Here is a 22,414-nt window from a genome sequence, read left to right on the forward strand (position 1 = left end):
GCCGGGTCGCGTCAGTGCGCAGGCGCTCTGGCTAGGATGCCTGGGGCGGGGGAGGGGGACAGTGCGCAAGCGCGTGGGGTTGGCGCGGACGTGACGTCACCGTGTGCGACGTGGGAGTGGGAGCTGGGACCTTTAGGGCCTTGGTACCGGGAATCCCGGGGAGAGGTCCTGCACGTTACCACAATGTTCGGCTCCAGCCGGGGCGGCGTGCGCGGCGGGCAGGACCAGTTCAGCTGGGAGGATGTGAAGACAGACAAGCAGAGGGAGAACTACCTGGGTGAGTGGGGCGCAGGGACCCGGAGCTCGCGGGCTGTGGGTTCGCCGATCCGCGGGCCGTGCAGAGGGCTTGGCGCTCTGTTCCCGCAGGCAACTCGCTGATGGCCCCAGTGGGCCGCTGGCAGAAGGGCCGTGACCTCACTTGGTACGCCAAGGGCCGGGCGAACAGCGCTGGACTGAGCCGGGAGCAGGAATTGGCGGCTGTGAGGCAGGCGGAACAGGAGGCGCTCATGGCAGCGCTGTGAGTGTGCCTCGAGACCTTGAGTGGGGAGGCGGCGGCGGTGGGGTGGGGGTGTTACTTCTGGGTGGGTGCGCGGCGGGGGTGGGTGGGACCGCGGCGTGGCTGGGGGAAGAGGCGAGGCGAGGCTCGCCGCTCCCTGAAGCTCACGCGCGGCCCCCGCAGAGGCTACAAGAACGTAAAGAAGCAGCCCACCGGCCTGAGCAAGGAGGTGAGATGGGCTCTTTTGGAGGGTGGGGCTGGGTTGGTGAGGGGGCTGATCCCGCTCTCCAGCGAGCACGGCACTCCCCTCCACAGGACTTTGTCGAAGTTTGTAAGCGGGAAGGTGGTGACCCCGAGAAGGGAGTGGACCGGCTTCTGGGTCTGGGGAGCTCCAGGTGCGGGGCCGGGTTGGGGGGGGGGGGTCCTCGGGAGCCCCGGAAATCGCGAGGGTGAGGCTTCTTGGGGCTTGCACCGTCAGCTGCCTAGGTGGAAACCAGTGCGGGTCATCTAGGCCAACCACTTCTCTAGGGAGGCCTGGGGATGGGGGGCGGTCCTCGTCGTGGGGGTGTTTCACCATAAAGAGTATTTTACCCACGTCCCCGCAGTGGCTCTGTAGGGCGAGTGGCGCTGTCCCGGGAAGACAAAGAGGCCGCTAAGCTGGGGCTTTCGGTATTCACGGTAATTACTCCCAAACATGCTGGATCTCATGGTGGGGTGGGAATCGGTCTGAGCGCCTCTTCCAGTTGAGGGCCACGAGGCAGGCCCTTGGGGAGGCCCGCCCAGCTTCTAGCTGGTTCTCCCCTGTCGGTATGCCGGGGCACCCTGCACGCCCCCAGAGTGGCATTTCTCGGCAGCACCACCGCGTGGAGAGCAGTCGGCCAGGGACCTCCTTGGCTTTGGCCAAGAAGAAGCCTCGGTCAGAGGAGAAGGTGGAGCCGGGGTAAGGGCCCCCAGGGCACAGAACTCCTTTCTCTCAGCATGTTGGCTGCTTCTCCAGTCACGCTCCCAGCTCCAGCCCCCTTTTTCTTCTGAGGAGCCTTGGGGTGCAGTGAGCCCCAGGGAAGGCTCATGACGGCCCACCAACCCACAGCAGGGTCAGGGGCACTGGAGTGTCAGCACTTGGCCCCAAGAGTGCAGGGGCATCCCAGTGGGAGGGCTGGAAGCAGCTATGAGATTGTCAGGTAGGTGTTGCCCTGCAGACCTTTTGCCATAGTTGTAATGTGTCTGTGCCGCTGGCCGCACGTAGTACTGAGTTATTCTTGGTGACTTGAGGTTGAAATGGCTACACATGGTCAGCAGCTACTGTGGTCTAGGCCCCCAAAGTCCTAGGGGCTTCTAGCACTCAGGCATTCCCCCTTGTAGTCCTGAAAGCCACAGGAAGAGCAGGAAAGAGAAGAAAAAGAAGAGGCACAAGAAAGAGAAGAGGAAGAAAGAAAAGGAGCGTGGGAGAAGGCTGGACTCCTCACTGCCCCCTGCCCCCGGCCAGTAGGTGCAGCTGCCTGGGGTGGAGATGAGGGTGTGCTTGGCAGGCCAAGCCCCTCACCCCAGGCGTCTTGTGGTCTCCCTAGGCGTGACTCTGACTCCTCAACTTGCTGCAAGAAGCGCAGGCATGACAGCGACTGAGGCCCAGGGGTCTGGAGGACTGGCCTGTGGGGGTTACCCCAGGCTCCCAGAGAGGCTTGCAAGTCCCTCAGTCATGTCCGACTCTGTGACCCCATGGACTATAGCCCGCCGGGCTCCTCTGTCCATGGAATTCTCCAGGCCAGAATACTGAAGAGGCTTAGTTGTGGCCCAGTATGGCTACTGCTATTTTTCTTTGTATTGACTCTTTGTACTTAAATAAACTTATTTTAAGTGGAAAGTGTCTTATACTAAAAGGAAACTTGCTGTTGTGTCACAACAGAAAGTGGTGTGTGAAAATGCAGTAATCTTGGGAGTTCCAGCAAGGCCGCCTGCAGCCACACTGAGGGGCACTGTCCTTTTGGTGGTCAGCATCCTGGGGTCCCCTGCTGGCCTGGTCCCTGCATCTACTTCGGGTGTACCAAGAGCCCTGGATTATGTGTGGTCAGCAGGGAGCGCAGAGGGGCCGAAAGGTGCTCAGCTGCAAGCAGGTGACGTGCGAGAAGGGGGCAGTCTGGGCTGGTAGGTCATGGGGACGTGGACTTCCTAGGCCACCAGAGATCTCCTAACCACCATCCCACACGTACCGCCCCGCCGCCAGCTGTAAAGGCACTGGCTCCCGCCACCCGGTGCCCGTCTCCAAGGCTGAAGGCACATACAGAACCTTGCCATCCACAGGAAAAAAAAAAAAACATCCTACAAACCACACTGGGATAAAGACAAAACCTAGACTGGATTCATTACCGAGGTTCTTGTTTTGCTGCTGATTTTAAAAGAAATGAGAACTGAAAGCAACTCTCTTAAAGGCAAGTGGCACTGGTTATCAACCTGTTAGAGATCACTGTCTAGGGCAGGGCCTGTCTCCTGGGGGAAGGCCACCTGGACTTTGGCCTGCTAAAGGCCGCCCCAGTGGGGAAAACAAGGGTTCCAAGAAGGGCTCCAGGTCAGAGGGGCGACCCCTGCAAAAGTGGGAGGGGGGTCTATGGCACAGACACACAAATCACCCAGCCACGCATGTGTCGACTACTGTGGCAGCAACACTGGAGATTGTCCTGCCCCTCCAGAGGATAAGCTGTATGGCCTGGGGTACCAGAGAGACTGGATGTTAGGAAGGGGGGGTTTCTTCCATACCACCCTTGGCCCTGGCCCCTGGGGCATACCCTGCTGTTCCTCTCATGACTGGGCACTGCAAAGCCTGGGACCAGGGGGCTGGACTGCCAGCAATGAGACCAATGACGTGGTTACCACAAGGGCGCTGGGACTTACACCCAACCACGGCAAAGTGAAGGTGAGGGTGTGGGCAGGGAAGGGATGGGCAGAGCAAGAGAATGGGGCAAGGCAGAGCAATGCAGCCCTCACTAAGTGAGGAGAAAGTGGCTGTCCTTGCCCAGCTCCCAGAGGGCAGGCTGTCAGGGGCACCCAAACACAGGAGAGCCATGAAATAGTTAAGAGATTTTATTCTAATAGCTGTAATTACAGTGCTTGTTTGTCGAAATGAAAACTGAAAACAAGTATACAAAACAGTTGATTACTAATTGTGTATTGAAAGCAGTAAGAGGTTCCACGACACCAAATAAACCAGTTCTGAGGTTTTCCCCAAGATAAAGTTTAACAGCTCCAGCTTCTTCAGTGTTTATCAAAATACAAAAGAAAAAAGTAGAGGTTATCATTTTCAATGGCAAATCTGACCCTTGCAGGCTGAGGGAGTGAAAGCACATGTAGACAGGGGCTCTGAGGGGCTGGGGCTCAAGGATGACCACCCGCACTCCTGCTGGTGAGACCCCAGAGAGCCCGGAGCAGGCAAGCAAGGGGACTGCAGGACTCCCGCTCCAGCCAGGGTGTTCCAACCAAAGTGCCCATGCTGACCCGAGAAAAGGCCAGGGTTCTTCCAAGGGGTCTGAGAACGGCGGCTGCAGCCTCCACCCCATCTCCTGGGCGGCCATGTATGCACAAATACAAGCACAAACGCTATGGGGCGTGGGATGACCCGAGACAGAGCAAATCACAGGGACCCTATTGTGACCATGCAGAATGGATGTCATGGCTGGTTCTGCCCCGTTTCATGTTCCCAACGGGAAACAGACCACCGGTGGACTGGACTCAGGCCGTTACCGCAGAACCTACATTAGGCACATTTCTCCCTTCTGTGTGTTCAAGTGTTCTCCTTATTTTGTATTTGTAACTATTTTAAAAAATGCACTGAGTTTGGGTTAAAAACCAACCACCAAAATGGATCTCAACACAGATCTAAAGCCCAGAGGAGGAGTATTGGGCTCGTCTGACACACAACTCCTGGATGACCCGTGTGCCTAAAATCCCTTCTCAGTACTAAACAGTGGGTTGATTTTCTTTTTACAATAAAAAAAGCTGAGTAATATTGCATAGGAGTACCAGAAACTGCCTCATTGGAAACAAAAACTATTTACATTAAATAAAAACCCAGTTGCAGGCTGCGTCTGCACATTTACAGCATGGTGAAGCACACTGTGACCGACCATGGAGACAGCTTCTGGCACTCACACCACAGGGGCACGTTTGCCACATGAGAGTAAAGCGAGGGTAGAAGGAGGGAGTGAGAGGGGAGGAGAGAGGATTACAGCTCATTTCTGGTTCCGGAGCTGATTGGACAGCCAGTCCAGTCCCTCGTAAAGCCCGTCCCCGCTGGTGGCACAGGTGGCCTGAATGTACCAGTTCCTGTGGCGCAGAGAGTGTAGGCCCAGCTTGTCCGTGATCTCGGCCGCGTTCATGGCATTGGGGAGGTCCTGCGGGGGGTGGGTGGCAGCACAGCAGGCGTGGGTCAAGGGGCTGCATGGAACCCTTTCCATCTGACCTGTGACCTGCACCCCCCCGCCCCCGTTCAGACCTCCAGCCCTGGGAGGCTGGCTGCCTGACAGGCACCCCCCACCAGCACACAGGGTAGCTCAGTCACACGTACCTGTTTGTTAGCAAACACGAGCAGAACGGCGTCCCTGAGCTCGTCTTCTGCTAACATCCTCATGAGCTCCTCGCGGGCCTCATTCACACGCTCTCTGTCATTGCTGTCAACCACAAAGATGAGACCTGCAGAGGGGACAGTAAGCGTGAGCACAGGCGCTCAGACACCCCGACCCCAACTCCTGAGGGGTGTAATGGGGTAGCTCACTCTTACCTTGTGTGTTTTGAAAGTAGTGGCGCCACAGAGGCCGGATCTTGTCCTGGCCGCCCACGTCCCACACAGTGAAGCTGATGTTCTTGTACTCCACGGTCTCCACGTTGAAGCCTGGAGGAGACCTGGGTGAGCCTATCCCCAGAGGCACCACCACCTCCCAGCCTCCCAAGGCCCAGCGTCCTCACCAATAGTAGGAATGGTGGTCACAATTTCACCCAGCTTCAGTTTGTACAGGATGGTGGTCTTTCCCGCAGCATCTAGGCCCACCATGAGAATGCGCATTTCTTTTTTGCCAAAAAGGCCCTTGAAGAGGTTTGCAAAGATATTCCCCATGCTGCAGACCGGTGGGAGCAACACTGGCCAGAGAAACCTGCAGGAACAAGGAGTCCTGGGGTTTTTTCTGTGCTGCCCAGGGCCAGGCAAGCAGGAACAGCTTGGAGACCACTCACCCACAGCCAGGCTGACGCAGCTCCTCCTATATCACAAGGCACAAACTGATGAAAGTCTGGTTCCTATCCAAAAGAAAACAGTCCTGCCCACCTACCTCTTGAGCCTCTAAATCACTCTTACAAGGCAGCATATGGGAATCTTAGAACAAGGCTGACTGGAATTTGGAGCAGTTGCTACCTTTATCTGAGGAACTTACACCCAAGGCCTTAGGGCAACTTACCTCTAAAGTCCTTCAACTTGCCACTCTGGGGCGCAGTAAGTGTGGCTTTCAAATGAATGCTAGATTCTCCATAATCTAATACAGAGTTCTTCAAGGGGCCAGAAACAACCACTTCAAGGCCCTACCATGTCTCCCAACTGCTCCAAGTCTCAATGAAACAGAGTTCCATGGTAAGACAACTAATACCCGAGAACCTAGGAGGGCCTGGCCGAGGCCAAGAGCCAACCCTTCCTAACAAGCTGAGAGCTCAGCACACCCTGCAGGCAGACTGGGTGAGTGAGAACACCGGGGCTCAAGGGGCGCACACCAGGGCATTCAGTCCAAGGCTGAGCCCACAGCATGGCCGTGTTAGGGAACACTTTCCTGAGACCTGTGGTCAGCGCTGCTCCAGAGAGAAGGCCTGTGTGGTGCAGCCACAAGTGTGCAGAAGAATGTGTGCTGTGTCTGGGCTCCCCGGCCTTTCCTCACTCAGCAGAGCAGCCTGGGAGCAGTCACTGAGCGGACTGGACCCAAGGTCAGAGCGCAGGCCCCAACACCCAGACCTGCAGGAAGGGATAAGTGATCACAGAGGAGGGGATCTCCTATACTATAAGACCCACAGGGCACCAGAGGTGCCCAGATGTGGCCTCTCCACACTCAGTACATTTATCCTTCAACTGTTTTGTTTCCAAACAAGGCTTTAGGAAAAAACAGTCACTTTCTCAAATGCTTAGGAATCTGGACTTAGCACCTAAGGTGAAGTCAATCTGTGGAGGGCTGAGCAGCCTTCAACTGGGCAGATTCTGTGTGAATGTTGACAGAAAACCAAGTGAACCACAAAGAGCTTGTCCTAAGCTGATGGGAGATGCTCACACCTGATCACTGGGAGGGTGCTGGTGGAAGCTATTGTCAAGGTTGGGAAGGAGCCTTGCCCTGCATACCTAACCCCCCAGAAGTAACTATGAGCTCCCCAGTGTTTGAACTTTGGATGGACACTGCTTGGCTGAGAGGCCAGGCCCATGGAGAACGCAGAAATGGGCCTGCCACAGGCACTCCCCTCTCCATTCCGCCTAGGGGGTGTGCCCCAGATCCCCACCACCCCACGTCACCTCTAATGACAGGCCGGGTCTCCATCCTAAGTTCCTTTCTGCCTTAGTCATCAGTGAGCATTTGGGGACTACATACATGTTCCGCTCCTCATCCAACTTCCACCCTTTAGTTTCAGCATTCTGACATTTCCTGGCTGAATTACTGCCATGAGGACTGTCCGATGGTGGTTTTCTATGGAGTCACTCCTTCCAGCTTTAGTTAGCCGTCTACCCAAGGAACCAGCGTCCTCTTCTCCGCCTACTGACACAGTGTGGACCAGGAATCCCTACTGCTCAGTGGGTCTCCACAGTGGGGTGCAGATCACCGCTCCACTGTGACCCAATGTTCCAGTGCTCTTAGGGGCAGCCAGTGGGGCCCCTTCGAGCAGGCTTCGGGGCACTTTCAACATTTTTAAATTGTTCTTGGTTTTGAATAATATTACCTATTAATAAAATTAAAATTTAAAAAGATCTTTACTACGGTATTTCCTTTTTGGCAGACAACCATTTTTCCTAAACATAGAGGATGATAAATTATGGAAAACAGGAGAAGGAAATGGCAACCCACTCCAGTATTCTTGCCTGGAGAATCCCAGGGGCAGGAGCCTGGTGGGCTGCTGTCTATGGGGTCTCACAGAGTCGGACACAACTGATGTGACTTAGCAGCAGGAGTCAAACTTTATTCTTTTGCAAATGTATAACTAGTTGTTCTACCACCATTTCTGTTTGTGGAGTGTGTAAATTTAAGGTGTAAATCGTGTTGCTTCAGTAAGTGTACATATTACAATATGTTTGCTCTTCTGATATTTATCACATCACTTACCTGTAGTGCATTATTATTATGTCCAACAAACCTGACATTAAATCTCAAAAAAATATATGGAAAACAGAATGAACTGAACGCATATTTATCTCAGCTTATTCCTGAAGTCACTACCACACTAAAAGGACAGAGAGAAGGGGGTACAATTCTGGTGGGGTCTGACCCTGACCAAGCACTCATCCTCAGCCCTGCAGGAGAGCCAGGGGACCTCTTTGGAGCAACTGAGCCAGAGGTCCTGACTCTGCGCTCCAGTCAGAGGACGGCACAGTGCTCTGGAAACAGAGGCACACTGCCCCCACAGACCTGCACATGACACACGGAGGCCTCAAGGCTGGGACTTAACTCTGACACCTGGAGGCCCCCAAACATCCACGCCCCATCTCCCTGTAAGAAGCCCCCAATGGAACTGACTGAAACAAAGAATCTGGAGAGAAGCAAGACAGAAGATAATTTAAAGACAAAACCCCCAACCCACACACAGCCCTGGCATCAACGTGGTGGGGATCTGGTGCCCATCAAACGAGAACAGGACATTAGGAAAGACATGGCAGAGCTCACAACCAAAGTGAAAAAAAAAACCCACCCACACACACACACACACAAGAACCTCAAACACAGGGAAACTAGGAGCAATGTAAAAGACCAACATCTACCTTGGGTATGGTGATGACTTTTTAGACACAACACCAAAGACATGATCCTATGAAAGTAAGAACAGCCATTCTGAAAACAGTTTGGAGGTTTCTTACAAAGCACTCTGAACATGGAACTCAGCACTCAAGCTCCCAAAGGGGCTGCAAACGAGCAATCACACAGACACCTGTACACTGATGTTCACAAGTCTTATTCATTATTGCCACAATCTGGAAGCAACCATAATGTCTTTCAGTAGGTGAATGGATAAACTGTTGTTTGGTAAATCTAAATAGAATGTTATTCAACACTAAAAGAAAGTGCTATTAAGACATGGAAAGACACAGATAAATGTATATTATTATCCCAGTATAAATGTGCATTAAGTGAAACAAGCCAATCTAAGAATACTATACAGTGTATGATTCCAACTACGTGACATTCTGGAAAAGACAACTGTGGAGAGAGTAGAAAGATCCATTCAGTGGTTTTGAGGGGTTAGGAGGAAGGGAGGATGAATAGGTAAGAGCATAGGGCATTTTCAGGACAGTGAAACTATTTTGTGTGATACTATAATGGTTGATACATGTCATTATACATTTGTCCAAACCTAGAGAACGCACAATACCAAGAGTGAACCCTAAGATAAACTGTGGGCTCTGAATGATGATGTGTCAACATAGGTTCATCAACTGTAACAAACTCTAGTGGGGGACACAGTGAGGAAGACTGTGTGTGTACTGGAAATCTCTGTGCCTTTCCCTCAATTATGTGGTGAACCTAAAACTGTTCCCTGCAAAGAAAGACACAAACACTGCTTTCCATCTGTAGTTCTGTGTCAACCGAAGCATGGACTCGGTGAAAGGGCAGGACAAGGAGGTCACAAGTGCAAAGTCTCACACACGCCTGTCTCCAGGTTGCCACAGGCAAGGCCAACACCTCTATCCCCGCCTAAGGTGACAGAGGGGACGCAGAGGAAGGCCTGAGCAGCAGCCAGCCCAGGAAGGAGGAGAGCTCCAGGAAGAGGAGCACGTTACCCGTGTGGTTTAAACACGGGGCTCAGCAATTCTAAGGAAATGGGAAAAAATAATGACAAACATCCAGGAAAAAACCCAAAGATGAAAATGAAAAGAAGTCATTTTAAGACTTCCTGAGGGAAAACATAATAAGCCAGTCACCACTTGACTCAGCAGTGAATAATATTTATTTAGTCATGATACTCTGACTGGCACTCCTGGGTACCGGGAAGTCAAGGACAGAACTTGTGGTCTCAAGGGCCAACCCTCAGTGTCCAAAGCTGACATACTGAGAGACAGTATTAGCACCCTAGTCAGAACAGTAAGGCATAAAGGGGCTACCCCTGGGAAGCAGGCTGGAAGACTGCTGTTTCCATTTGTTTTAGCATTAAGTTCATACACACGGACACAAAAACCTGGGCACTAAGGAGTGAAACCGTTTTCTGTACTTTCCCAACCCCTACACGGCACTGATGGCACGTCCCAGGTTAGGCTGGGCCCAGCAGCAGGCCCACAACCGCACAGCAGCCCGAAGATGCAGCCAGCCACAGCCACAGCCGGCCAGGGCCTCCTCCGCCCCCCACCCAGCCCAGCACGTCTGCCCACTCACGCTCCCTGGCCTGCCTTGGCCCTGGTCGGCTGAGCCCTCATGATCCATCTGGCCCCTCCCTCCACAGTTTTTCAACTTACCCAACTCCCGCAGCCCCAGAGGGAAAGTGGGCCATATATTTGGTGGCTGAGCCTAGATGGGGATGAGCAGGAACTCTGGGCTTCCCTGGTGGCTCTATGGTAAAGAATCTGCCTGCAAGATGCGGGTTTGATCCCTGGGTCAGGAAGATGCCCTGGACGAGGGCATGGCAACCCACTCCAATATTCTTGCCTGGAGAATCCCATGGATGGAGGAGTCTGGTGGGCTACATTCCATAGAGTGGCAAAGAGTCAGACACGACTGAAGTGACTGAGCACACAGCACAGAACTCCAGGAGACGCTACACACAGCACCTGGTTTCTCCCACCGTGCAACCCATCTAGCTACATCCGCCCTGCACCTGGTCCAGGGACCCTGTCAGCTCCTAATCTAACACAGTATGTGTCGCAGTGGAAAGGTTCAACAGGGACCACAAGAGTTGTTCTGTGGCCTCTCTATACAGGTTCTAACCTTCAGGACATCCAGCCTAAGCCTATTTCACCCTTTCCTCCACCAGGATCCTTTGCACTCAGCCCAAAACCTGTTTTTCAGGTTCATGGTAATGATCATATTTGTAAGCAGTGAAGACACTGACTTTCTCAGAAGAGCACTTCTCTGCACCTGCCTGAGTTTGCACCTCTGTGCTGGCTCATAAAGAGAGTAACAAAAGATCATCCCTTTCCTGAGACAGAAAGCACTGAGCAGATGCAGCCCCTTAAGAACATTTTTTCCCTTTTCCTGGTTAGGACCAGAAACAAGACTGGGTGGTGGTTCAACATTATAGCGAAGAACAGGACACAACTGGCTGGCTACATTCCTGTCTGCGAAGATCTACTAGGATGCAGGCCAAGGCCAAACAAGATGCCACCCCAGGAGAGCCAGGAGAGGGAGGGAAAAAATGTAGCTGTGAGTTTACACCTGTTCCATGCCAGTAAATGAATCCAGAGTAACTGGTTTATAGCTGTTAAAGAGAAATATATATCTCCACGACCTCTACCTGTGCCCGCTGCATCTCCTAACAAGTCTCAGAGGATTCAGGATGAGCAAGGGAAACCCTCCCCTACAGAGTTGTGCAGCTTATTTCTGCAGAAGGAAAATCTGTCAATTTTCTGAAGTGGCTAGGAGCTGGTTTATTTAACAGAATCTCTGTAACAATGGATATCAAGATGACCCAAACTACTGAGAATCACTGCTGCTAAGTCGCTTCAGTCGTTTCCGACTCTGTGTGACCCCATAGACCACAGCCCACCAGGCTTCCCCGTTGCTAAGAACACTGGAGTGGGTTGCCATTTCCTTCTCGAAAGCATGAAAGTGAAAAGTGAACGTGAAGTCGCTCAGTCCGACTCTTCGCGACCCCATGGACCCCATGGACCGTAGCCTATGGGATTTTCCAGGCAAGAGTACTGGAGTGGGTTGCCATTTAAGAATAAATTACTAACCTAGAGCACGGTTTGGGAAATGAAAGTGTGACCCAGGAAGACAAAAAAAAAAAAAAAATTTTTTTAAAAACCATGTATTTTCTATTCTGTGCTTCAGACCAGGACAAGCTGCTGTGGTCCCTCTGTAAATAAGAGATCATATGGGTCTCCCCTACTCAAATGAACAAGCTAGGTGACATCAGAGCTTTTTCTCATTTTACTTTTTTTTTTTTGGAAGTTTATTAGGTTACATAAGTTACATATAGTAAAATGTACAGCTCAACAGTTCATAATGTCAGTTTTAATATCTAATTTGAGAAAAATTAACAAAGTGAAGATCTTCCCGAGGAATTGACATACATTATAAAACATTTTAACTGTTCCATTTATTCTTTTAGCAGAACGAATGTGCTTAGATTATCAGCCACTCAAAAGCCTAATTCATCTCTGACATGTAGGATTTAATACTAAAGGGGGAGGTCCCCTACTTTCATAAGTGATATGATCACATATTACTATCTGCTACAAACTGATGTTTGTACATCAACTTGGGGTTCCAGCACATCAACTAAATAAAGCCTTAAGGCACTACTCTACTAGTCCAGCATTCCACTTCTGTAGCGCTAACATTTTTCTGCAACTGAGTAGACCACCACGTATTGTCACTATTTTATAAAAATTAGTGTAAGAAAACTGAACATGCCAATACTAATGATAGACAGATATGCTTTACAGGCCTAACACAACTGTGACAAAGCTAAGGATCGACCTGTTCAGAAGGAAGAATATTCAGACTGAGACACTCAAAGGATATAATTGACTGAACTGTATTAATCTCAGGTGTACAAAATAATGATCTGATATGTGTATTTATTATGAAATGATCACACAAAGTTTAACTTTTGTCACCTCATACAGTCACCCTTTTTTCTTTGTGATGAGAACTTTTAAGATTTCCTCTCTTAACAACTTTCAAATATACAATACAGTATGGCGAATTACAGTCAGCATACTGTACCTTACATTCCAGGGTTTATCTATCTTATAACTACAAGTTTGTATCTTTTGACCACCTTCACCCATTTCACCTACCTTGACTCTGAACTTTCAATACAAAGAAAAAGAATAAATGAAAGAACATGCAAAAACATTCTAGAACAGTGTAATTCTCATCTGCATCTAAAGGTGAGTTCCCATGAGAGACTGATTTTTGTTTTTCACGATTGAACTTTCAGGATGTTTTGCAAGAATCAATCAATTAGACACTAGATCTGGTCTCTATGCAGCAGTTACCCCCAATTCCCGCCCCTAAAGAAGGATGAGTGCCAGAAACCCAAAGGCTAGTACAAAGACACTAGAGAGCTGGTCTCCAGTTGCCCTGAAAGCTGCCTCCCAAAGCTGAAGGACGGGATTTCCGGTCAGGTCTGATTCTTAGACCAGTGAAATTCAATTTACATCCCTCTCTGCCAGCTTAAGATTCAAGGTGAAATTCTTAAAATAACAAGAAATAAGTTTCCTTCATGAATATAGCTCTTGGTCTACACTAACTTGAACACTCAACAGTCACTGTCCAGTGTCTAATGGAACAAACACACTAAACCACAAGGCAAATATTTAACAGCGTAACTGCAATTAACCCTACTTTTCAGTAACCGCAAAAGTCAAAGCATTAACTGATGAACATATTTAGGTTTTGCAGTTCCTTCTCATTCATAGTCTTTAAGTTTTATTTTACTACTTTTTAAAAAAAAAAAACATAACTATCCTCAAAATCCATTACCAAAGACACTTTCATCGATCTGAAATCTACAGATGAGACCAAACCACCAGATGATCTAGCCCAAATGAAAACAACATCCACACAGAACCTCTGAACAGAAACGTCACATGGCCTTCAACTGGGGTGAAACAAGGAGTGGATGATACCTACAAGTAGAGGCTTCGCTCAGATACCCCATCAGGAGCTCTCTCACGGCTCTGTGCATTTGTCCTGGTTGCAGACGGAGGCCTTCCAGGGTAAACATACATTCCTAGTGCCTGGCAGCTATGCAGGACCATCTGAGTATGCTGTCCGCGGGATGGGACGGCTTGCAGACCGGTGGTGGGCACCTGGGCCCTGCACTATGGAGCAGCCGGCACCACGGACCCTAACAAGTACTCCTATTCTAGGAGTCAGGGCACATACACCCTGACTCCAAACACACTTACATCTGAAGAAGTTGTTACTGGGAGGGAAAAAAATCACAAGACCCAAAACACAAATTTGCATCAACCTCACAACATTAAAATGTGCAACAGGGTCTTCCTTTGGTGGTCCAGTCATTAAGAATCGGTCTTCCAATGCAGGAGACATGAGTTCGAACTCTAGTCAGGGAATTAAGGTATCACATGCTCAGGGCAACTAGGCCTGCGCACAACAACAAAAGAGCCCATGACCCCACACAGCTAAATAAATATTTTAAAAAAAGATGTATAACAAATTAACAGAAAATGGAGGAAACAAAGCCACTTATGACTAAAATGCAAAGCAGGATATGAAAACTACAGGCAACTCTAAACCACCTGTGCTGTGCTAAGTCACTTCAGTCGTGTCTGACTCTCTGCGACCCCATGGACTGTGGCCTGCCAGGCTCCTCCATCTATGGATTCTCCAGGTAAGGATACTGGAGTGGGCTGCCATGCCCTCCTCCAGGGGATCTTCCCCTAAACCACCTAGACACCCTGAGAAGTGCCCTACCATTAACTCCTTACTAATTCTGCACAGCAGCAATCCTCTGTTCAGACCTTAGCTGTGCTCCCAGCCGCCTCTTCCTACTGATTCTCCATGTCATGCCCGCCGAGCCCTTCACTCAGCCTCTGACGGCAAGTCCAGATGCTGCCTCTCACAAGAGAAAGTCCTCTCCTCTTATGTTTCTCAGTGCGCCCTCAGCACACGGTGGGGTGAGCAGCCGTGTGAGGAGCACAGCTCTGGGCACACAGAAGCTCAATGCTCACTGAAACCAACCGACAGATGCTGAAACCCAAGTGGACGGTGACACGCTTACCCTCCCAACCTCACCTCAATGCTAAACTAGTTTTTAGAGGTCTTTGGGCCTCTCATGTCAAGACATGTCAGAAGACTGATCCATAGTTACACTGGGGCCCAAAGCTTTAGTATGTGCACGTGAGGGCACGCACGCATGCACACACATCTCCAGCTGCTGAAGTCTCAGTCCCCATGATCCTCACAGAAAAAGCAGGCACATCTGTCAAACAGCACAATCCTGTGTTTTAGTTTTAGAAGTGAGAATGAGAAAGAGATGGCAATTCAGGATTCTGCTGTGAAATAAATCACATTAATTTGCTTTCGTCACTCTAATTATGTAATCACCCAAATGTGCTGAAGCCTCTGTGGTTTCTGTTCTGGTGTCTTCTCAAAAAGGCCACCTGCACCTACAGTGCAGACACAGGACCCTCTCCAGGCATGAAGGTAGGGCTCTGGGGAAGCCAGTGTTGCCGAGACCCTCTCCACACCCTTGAAGAAAAAGGGAAGTGCAACCAACTATTAGCTTGTCAAAGTGCCCAGTTCTTCCTCAAAGTTCTCAGAGTGGCAGGTGTCCCCACCCCCAGGCTTTTTCAGAGCAAGAAAACTTTGTGAATGACTAAAATGATTAACAGAGTCACAAAGAGTTGAACACGACTGAGCGACTGAACTGAAAATGATTAATCTCCAAAACTTGATTTTTGCCTGCATAGAACTTTCATTTTGAAAGCAAAATGTAAAAAAGATCGCAGGCCTACCTCTTTTTCTGAGCGATGGGCTTCCCAGAGGACAGAAAACAGGGAAGAGCAGCAATGGTCGAGTCTGTTAGATCCTGTACCTCTGACGCCCCCTGCCAGACCCGCCTCCCTGAGGCCCTTCTTGGAAGCACCCAGAGATGCTGCACCAGCCCGGAACACTCAAGGACACCCTTGCTGGTCTTGCCTGGGAGGCCGATGTGATTGGGTGAACTTCTCCCTGGCCTCAACAGCCATAGCAACCCTCTCAGTTGGCCTCTTCCTATCCTGCTCACATTTTAAACTGGGGGCAGCCCTCGACTCAGGAAAATTTCATTCATATACCTGCTCCTGCCATCCTCTGCTTAAAACCTCCCAGCAGTCCGTGGCACCCCTCTCAAGTGACCAGAGGTCCCACCAGTGCAAGACTCAATATCTTGTGCTTTCACTCACTAGCACTGCCCTGTCCAGCCATTCACTCCCAGAGGAATGCAACCCCCTATATGAGACCCCAGCTGAACCTTCCTTTCACCTCCAGACTTATCTCCTATTTCCCCCTCAATGCATGGATCTCCCATCAAAATCTAATCCTCAAATATAAAAGGGCCCTCTCTTTCCCACTTTAATCCTGTGCAACTTCCTCCCAGTTCCTCAGACCCAAACCTCAGAGATACCCACAATCCCACTCTGTCCCTCTCCTCGCCAATCTGTTTACTGGCAAGTCCCACCATCTCTTTTTTTGAAGGGTGCTTCCCCATCACTGTCTGCCTGTACATGGTCCTGGTCACCATATCTCCCGCCCTCTGGCATTCCCAAAGCCTGTAGCTGTCACTCCACAAGGTGTTTCAGATGCCAGCAAGAGGGGACTATTAGGAAAGATCAGACCAAATTCAGGTTCCTTAAAAAGATCAGAGCCAACACTCCCATGCATTTCACAGCATCACCTCTACCATTCAGAAGGAAGCTAGGAGACAATATAACCAACATACTCACTGGACTGCAAAAAACCCATGCTGCCCCAACTAAAATGTAACTAGGAAATGAAAGACAGTGTCATATGATAAAATGTGACCTTCAATACTGGTCATGACCACAAATTCAAGGGAGGCAGTCAGAGAACCACCTAATGAAGACCATCACAAATGCAGCAGCATTACTGACACTCAAGGCCTGGTGTGTCCACCAAGTTTTTTTTTTCTTCCCCTACCTGGAAACAGATACCAACTCTTGGTACAATTCTGCAAAGAACCAAATACAATCACCCTTAATTTACAAGGTAGTTTTATTCTTGGAGAATTCAGAACATCTATTAAAACCAAGGGCTTCCCTGGTGGCTCAGATGGTAAAGAATCTGCCTACAATGCAGGAGACCCAGGTTCAATCCCTGGGTTGCAAAGATTCCCCTAGAGAAGGGCATGGCAACCCAACCCAATATTCTTGCCTGAGAAATCCCATGGACAGAGGTTCATGGGGTCACAAGGAGTCGAATACGCCTGAGCACCTTCAATTAAAACCATACACACTCAAGTTGACTCTGTACATAAACAGAATTAGGTTTAAGATATAAACAGCCTTTTCACCTACATGAAAGTCATGCATAATGCATTCTTGCTTCTAAATATCAGTATTGCCTCTCATCTTTGACAGAGCCCAAAATCATCCCACACATTCCCAAAATACCCTTTCTGTGGGGCCTCCCCTTCAAGGACCACCGGCACACACCAGCAGGCTACCCTCCCCTCCTCTGCTCCTAGCAAGGCTCCACAACCACCAATGCACTCCCCGCTCAGGGCCTCTGCTGCTGCTTCCCCCCGTTTCTTCCAAAGACCCACAGGAGCCCCTCCTTTACACCTCTGCTCACGTGGCGCTCCTCCTGGCAGGCCGGACTAGCTACACTCAGTGCCCACTCCTCCTTCGGGTCCCGTGGGCCTGCTTTCCCACTCCACTCACTGCCACAGCCCTCCACCTTCCACCCAGCCCTCACCACCTTCCCTCACTCACCTCCCTATCTCTACTTGTCTTTCTCCACTGGCCACCCCCCTGGGCACCCAAGAGATTCAGACAAGGAGAGGAGAAAAGAATCATGAAAGAATATTTAAGGGCTTTAAGGATTAAAAAATATAAAGATTAATCACACGTTTTTCTAAAAAATTAGTTTGTCAGGAAAAAAAAACCTATGATGAATTTCACACTGGTTTAAAAGTATGTATGAGTGTGGTGGAATCCAAACATTTCTTTGACATCCCAGTGAGGAGGAAATACGAGATACAGTTAACTACTCAGGGCAAACGTGTGCATCTGAGGAATGTTCAATGCCACAAAAGGGGTGTGTACACAATCTGCTTCCTAAACCTGCCCTCGGGTACCTGAAACTAGTGACTAATACATCTGCACTGATCTCCTCAGGAATTTTCAAGACCTCGTATCACTTTGATAGAAGAGAAATGTTAAAAACTATAATTATTTTAAGCAAAGTTACATCACCAGAATTGACAAGATTCAGTGAGTTAGGAACTGCATGCTCATTTACAGATGATAGAAAACTCCACAGGAAAATCTACTCTTCATAGCAATTTTTAAAGATATCTTTTATTCTAAAACCTGTGCTCAAAATGCTGGCACATCTAACTTTGCCTTTATTCCTACTTTGCACATATGAATTTAGACAGAATCTTGAAATTGTTTTCTTGGTCATTTGTCCCTATGTCAAACTGACAGGATACTTAAAACATCATGTTAAAAAATTTCCAGGGCCTCAAGAGACCTAGCACCACTCAACTTTCTGTTTAGCACCCACATATAGCACTGCAAAAATAATTTGATGTACAATACAAGCTGAAAGATGCTGGCTATTTTACTCATGACTTGTTCTTTGGAGACAAATTCTACTAACTTGCTAGCATCTTTCAGAGGACAAAAACTTACTAAATTCTCATTAAACATTCTCATTAAACATGTTTCTAAAGTATACTCTACATTTTTTACTTCTGAAACTGTGCATGGATCATAACTGGGACTCTTGTTAATTTATGCTGTATACTAACAGTCACCTCTGTCGCCTCAGGTGTGTAAAAATGTTTGCCTCCTAAAGAGAATCACTCCCAAGTGCTATGTGTGTAAAAATCTGCCTGCCTTGGATGTTTTCTGTCTCTTTTAGTCAGTGAGAAGTCCTATACTTCCCTTCCTATTTGCCAATGAAAGGCTGCCCAGCTCAGTCTCCAACATATGCAAAAGTCAGGAAACATGGGTTTGTTAGGAATATTGAGGTTAGTTCCTGCAACAGATAGCTTCACTATTTCTTCCCACTCATACAAGGAAGCTTAAGTGAAAGAACTGGGTGAGGGCCTAACAGATTCTCCTACAAATAAGGAGCATTTGATGTGTTTGTGTTAAATTCTGCCACATTTTTTCTAGCTAATCGGGCCATCTGATCCATCTAAGAATGCTGAAGCACCTTGCAGAACAGTGTTACAGCTGTATAGCTGTAACAGGTGCTATATGTTAGAGAATTTTTAACAATCACAGAAGGATAAGGATGAAGCACTCCCCTCACCTTGGCTCACAGTCTGAAATTAACCAACCACCCTTTCTCATACTCACACATTCCAAGCCCTCCTTTACTTGCCAGTAGGAAGCATTATACCCAACCCACTGTTAGGGCAAGAACATTTCCAAAAGACCACTTCAGATGGTGCTAGGAGGACATTTCTAATACCATCCACATCAATGAGGAGCAGACGGATCACAAAAGAGATTAAGTTCTTACCTAATTTTAAGATCCCAAATGAAACGAATTTTTCATGTTTCCTTTCCAACCTCTGACAGATGTGCATTTTACTTCCTTCATTCTCCTAATCCTACAAAGGTTGGAAGGTCAAAGGGGAGACTATGGAATGCCGTGCACAGAGACAGTCATAAGTGGTATAGGAAGCACAGGCTAGATGGGTTTGAACACCAGCTCGGTAAGGGATCACAGTGCTCAGGAGGGCTACAGAAATGCTCGGTGAGCCTGACGTGTGACCAAGAGCAGATTTAAGTTCATGTATCAAGGCAACATCCAATTTGAAGAACTCAAAGAAAATTGATTCAACTCTCTCAAACCAAGTGAATATACTATTTATGAACTTGCACAAGCGTTTTCCCCACTTTGTTAGGTTTATTCCTAAGGCCATTTGACCATGGAGAGCAACTCGAGGGTCCATACTAAATTTTACTAAAGACAACAGAAAACTCAAGGCATACCTTGTTGTAGTTTCAAGCCTGTCGTGATCTTTGGAAAAGGTGGCTTAGCAGGTCTGAACGTCCCCTTCACATTGCGCAAGAGGCAAAGCAAATAGCTAAACCACACAATTTAAAAAACCAGAACTGTGAGAAGCACAGAACCAGTTTTTGCTTTCTAACTTTCTTACAATGATGAGCAGACAGTATGTGAGTCAGCTATCATCCAAACCAACTATTTTAAATCTTTCTGAAGTAGCAATTTTGAACACTTGTATCTGAAATTAGCTATCACAGGAACAGATTTCTAATGACCAAGTGACAAGGGTTTGTTTTCAACAGGACATTCCCAGTGAAGGGACACATTATATTCTACCCATTAACTAGAGAAAACCTTTATGGGAGGAAGATAGCACACTGTAACAGAGTGGCCATATTTGTGATAAACACATACACTCAATTACTCATAATTTTGGTCTCAGCAACACTATGCATCCAAAGTTCTTCCAGTTTTGGCTACTCATGATGGTTTCTGAAAACTCCCAAGGACACAGCACACGCCATGGCATCTCACACTCCTTCAGACACTCTGCCAAAAACGCAGGAGCAACCATGCAAACAGCCAGCAGGGAAAAAAAAAAAACGCTGACCACTAGTTCTGAAATAAGAACAAGAACTGACCACTCCAACACCAACTACATCAGTTACGACTACAACTACATAGTTCTCAACAGTGACTTCCGGGGCCACCCAAAGCGTTTGAATTGCCCATCTCCTGCCAGTGATTTCTTGTGCAATTTCGCTAGATTTCGCTAGAAACAGCAACTTGGTGTTCTGTTGAGCGCTGAAAAGTGCTCAACTGGTTAGCTAATATTTTAAATACTCTGAAAATTAACTGCCAAGCCTTATTAACAAAGCTACTGTTTTACCGTCCGTAACTGCTTGGACTGGAAAGCGTTAGGACGCTCTGCTAGGGAGGCTGCCTCAACTCCGGCCAGATCGCGTTCTATAGGTAGGTTAAAGATTCACCAGCTCGGAAGTGCACTCTAATCCATATCAAAGGCACCCAGGAAGCAATCCCGGGGTTGCAGCAGTCTTGGATAAAGGGGCCCTACAAAGCCATAGGCGCGTCCATCGAGGGCTTCCTTGGCCATAGGCGCTCCTACTCAGATCCAAGCGCAACAGCACGCGCCTAGGAACCCGGGGCTCCGCCCGGCCTCGCCGGCTCTGTCCTCAGAATAAACAGGAACTGGGCTCAAACCCTGGCCATCGTGTGACCTTGGCCGTGTCCCGGGCTGCGGGCCTCAGTTTCCTGGTCTTTGCGACCCCAAGACAGGAGGCCTCGGAGGCGGAGCAAAAGCGGGGCTTCCTGGAGAGCCCGCGTTGCGGGCCGGACTTCCGGGAGCCCGCCCCGGCCACTCTGGGGGGCTTGGTGAGAGGGTGGCCAGACAGACCCCCTCCCCGGCCCCGACTCAGCCCCCGCCCCAGCTCGGCCCCGACTCGACCCCCATCCCAGCCTAGACCCCTGGCCCCGCATTCCGCACCCACCCTGCCCCGCCCCGCCTCGGTCCCCAACCCAACCTGAACCCCCAGCCTGGCCTAGTATCCCCTCAACCCCCGGCCTCTATTCGGCCCTGGGCCCGCCGGGCCTTGGCTCTCCGCCTCGACTCCTCGCCTCGGCCCCCCGGCCCGGCCTCACGTCGGCTCTCACCTCGCCCCTCGCCCGGCCTGGCCTCACCTCGGCCCCTGTCTCGGCCCTCACCGCCCCGGCTCAGCCTCGCGCCGGGCCTCAACTCGGCCCCCGCCCCCGCCTCGGCCCCAGCCCAGCCTCACCCTCGGAGGCCGCGGCGCAGATGCTGCTCGGAGGCAGGCGTTGGTTTCGCTCCCACAAGATGGCGGCTCTGACGGCGGCCACGTCAGTGCCTGCTGCCGCGGGGGACGCTGGGGAACGGGGCAGTCCCCCCCGCGGTCCCACCCACTCTCCCTTTGCGGTGCGCACGCGCAGACTCTGTGCGGGAGGTAGGGACGGGACCTTGGGTAGGCGCGGGGCCCAGGGAGGACGCCTCGCTCACCGCTGCGCTTGCGCGCGCCCCCCGCTTCCCCAGCGCGCTCAGCCCAGGCAGAGTCCGGCTGCGCCTGCGCGCGCCTGTCGGTAATCTGCCCGGGGGTGAGTTCTCAAGCCCATTTGGCAGATGCAGAGACTGAGTCCCAGGCGGGCTCTGTGGTCCCGGGGCGGCCGTTCTGGATGCCAGCTCCCGTCTCCAGCCTCAGCCCCGGTGACCGCAGGGACCCACGCTGTCCTGTGCGCGGTCGTGGAGCGACCTGGAGAAGCAAGAGTCAAGATCAAATGGAGAAGGCATCTAGTAGCACGGGTGGAGCAAGAAGCCAAAGCTGGGCAGGGAACAGTGCTGCCCTGGGGTGCCACCTAAGCGGGATCCAGGTGACACAGGAGAGCCCCACCTCTGGGAAGCCTCCCGAAGCTGATCAGAAGGGAGAGGGGGCCTATTGTCGTTCCTCTCCACATCCAGGCTCGGGCCTTACTGTGGCCCCCTACTTGGGAACTCACAGTGGCCTGCCGACCCAACCCCCCCCCCCCCCCCCCTCACCCCCGTACCATCGCTCCACTTCTGTGCTACTTGAACTCTCTCCTGTACTATCCTCCAGCTGCTGTGATGGGTCCCCCAATCAAGAGGCATAGGTGGGATTGCTGGGGCAGCCTTCACTGGGTATCTTGCATGTTGTGGAGAGCACAAAGCAGGTCATTACCTGGGCCTTGGTCCAGGGGCCTGCCTGGCAGACAAAAGACATGAGTTGTGGAGCATGCCGGCAGCCTCCTGTCACCTCTCTCCTGCCCCCCCACC

The 22,414-nt window shown here is 50.2% G+C and overlaps 2 protein-coding genes across 4 annotated transcripts; one reads left to right on the forward strand and one right to left on the reverse strand.

Moving 5' to 3' along the window:
- The first annotated feature begins 82 nt into the window (after positions 1-82).
- C3H1orf35 (chromosome 3 C1orf35 homolog) lies at positions 83-2,357 on the forward strand. 2 transcript variants are annotated; one of them, XM_020899438.2, is made up of 8 exons: positions 84-277; positions 367-517; positions 680-725; positions 812-891; positions 1,102-1,174; positions 1,351-1,436; positions 1,859-1,981; positions 2,065-2,357. In XM_020899438.2, exons 1-8 carry the CDS (start codon positions 184-186, stop codon positions 2,117-2,119), a joined length of 708 nt encoding a protein of 235 aa, XP_020755097.1. In that variant the 5' UTR covers positions 84-183; the 3' UTR covers positions 2,120-2,357. The 2 variants fall into 2 exon arrangements, with proteins under 2 accessions (XP_070317013.1, XP_020755097.1); XM_070460912.1 differs by lacking the exons at positions 680-725; positions 812-891 and having other exon boundaries at positions 83-277.
- A 1,283-nt stretch (positions 2,358-3,640) lies between these two features.
- On the reverse strand, positions 3,641-21,494 carry ARF1 (ARF GTPase 1). Of its 2 annotated transcripts, none has more exons than XM_070460915.1 (5): positions 21,387-21,494; positions 5,450-5,634; positions 5,265-5,375; positions 5,052-5,176; positions 3,641-4,878 (listed from the first exon to the last, which is right to left on the reverse strand). In XM_070460915.1, the coding sequence occupies exons 2-5, from the start codon at positions 5,595-5,597 to the stop codon at positions 4,717-4,719; spliced, it is 546 nt and encodes a 181-aa protein (XP_070317016.1). In that variant the 5' UTR covers positions 5,598-5,634; positions 21,387-21,494; the 3' UTR covers positions 3,641-4,716. The 2 variants fall into 2 exon arrangements, with proteins under 2 accessions (XP_070317016.1, XP_070317026.1); XM_070460925.1 differs by lacking the exon at positions 21,387-21,494 and adding an exon at positions 21,265-21,336.
- Positions 21,495-22,414: the final 920 nt, after the last annotated feature.

Source organism: Odocoileus virginianus, chromosome 3 (genome assembly GCF_023699985.2).
Source record: "Odocoileus virginianus isolate 20LAN1187 ecotype Illinois chromosome 3, Ovbor_1.2, whole genome shotgun sequence".
Taxonomy (NCBI): Eukaryota; Metazoa; Chordata; class Mammalia; order Artiodactyla; family Cervidae; genus Odocoileus; species Odocoileus virginianus.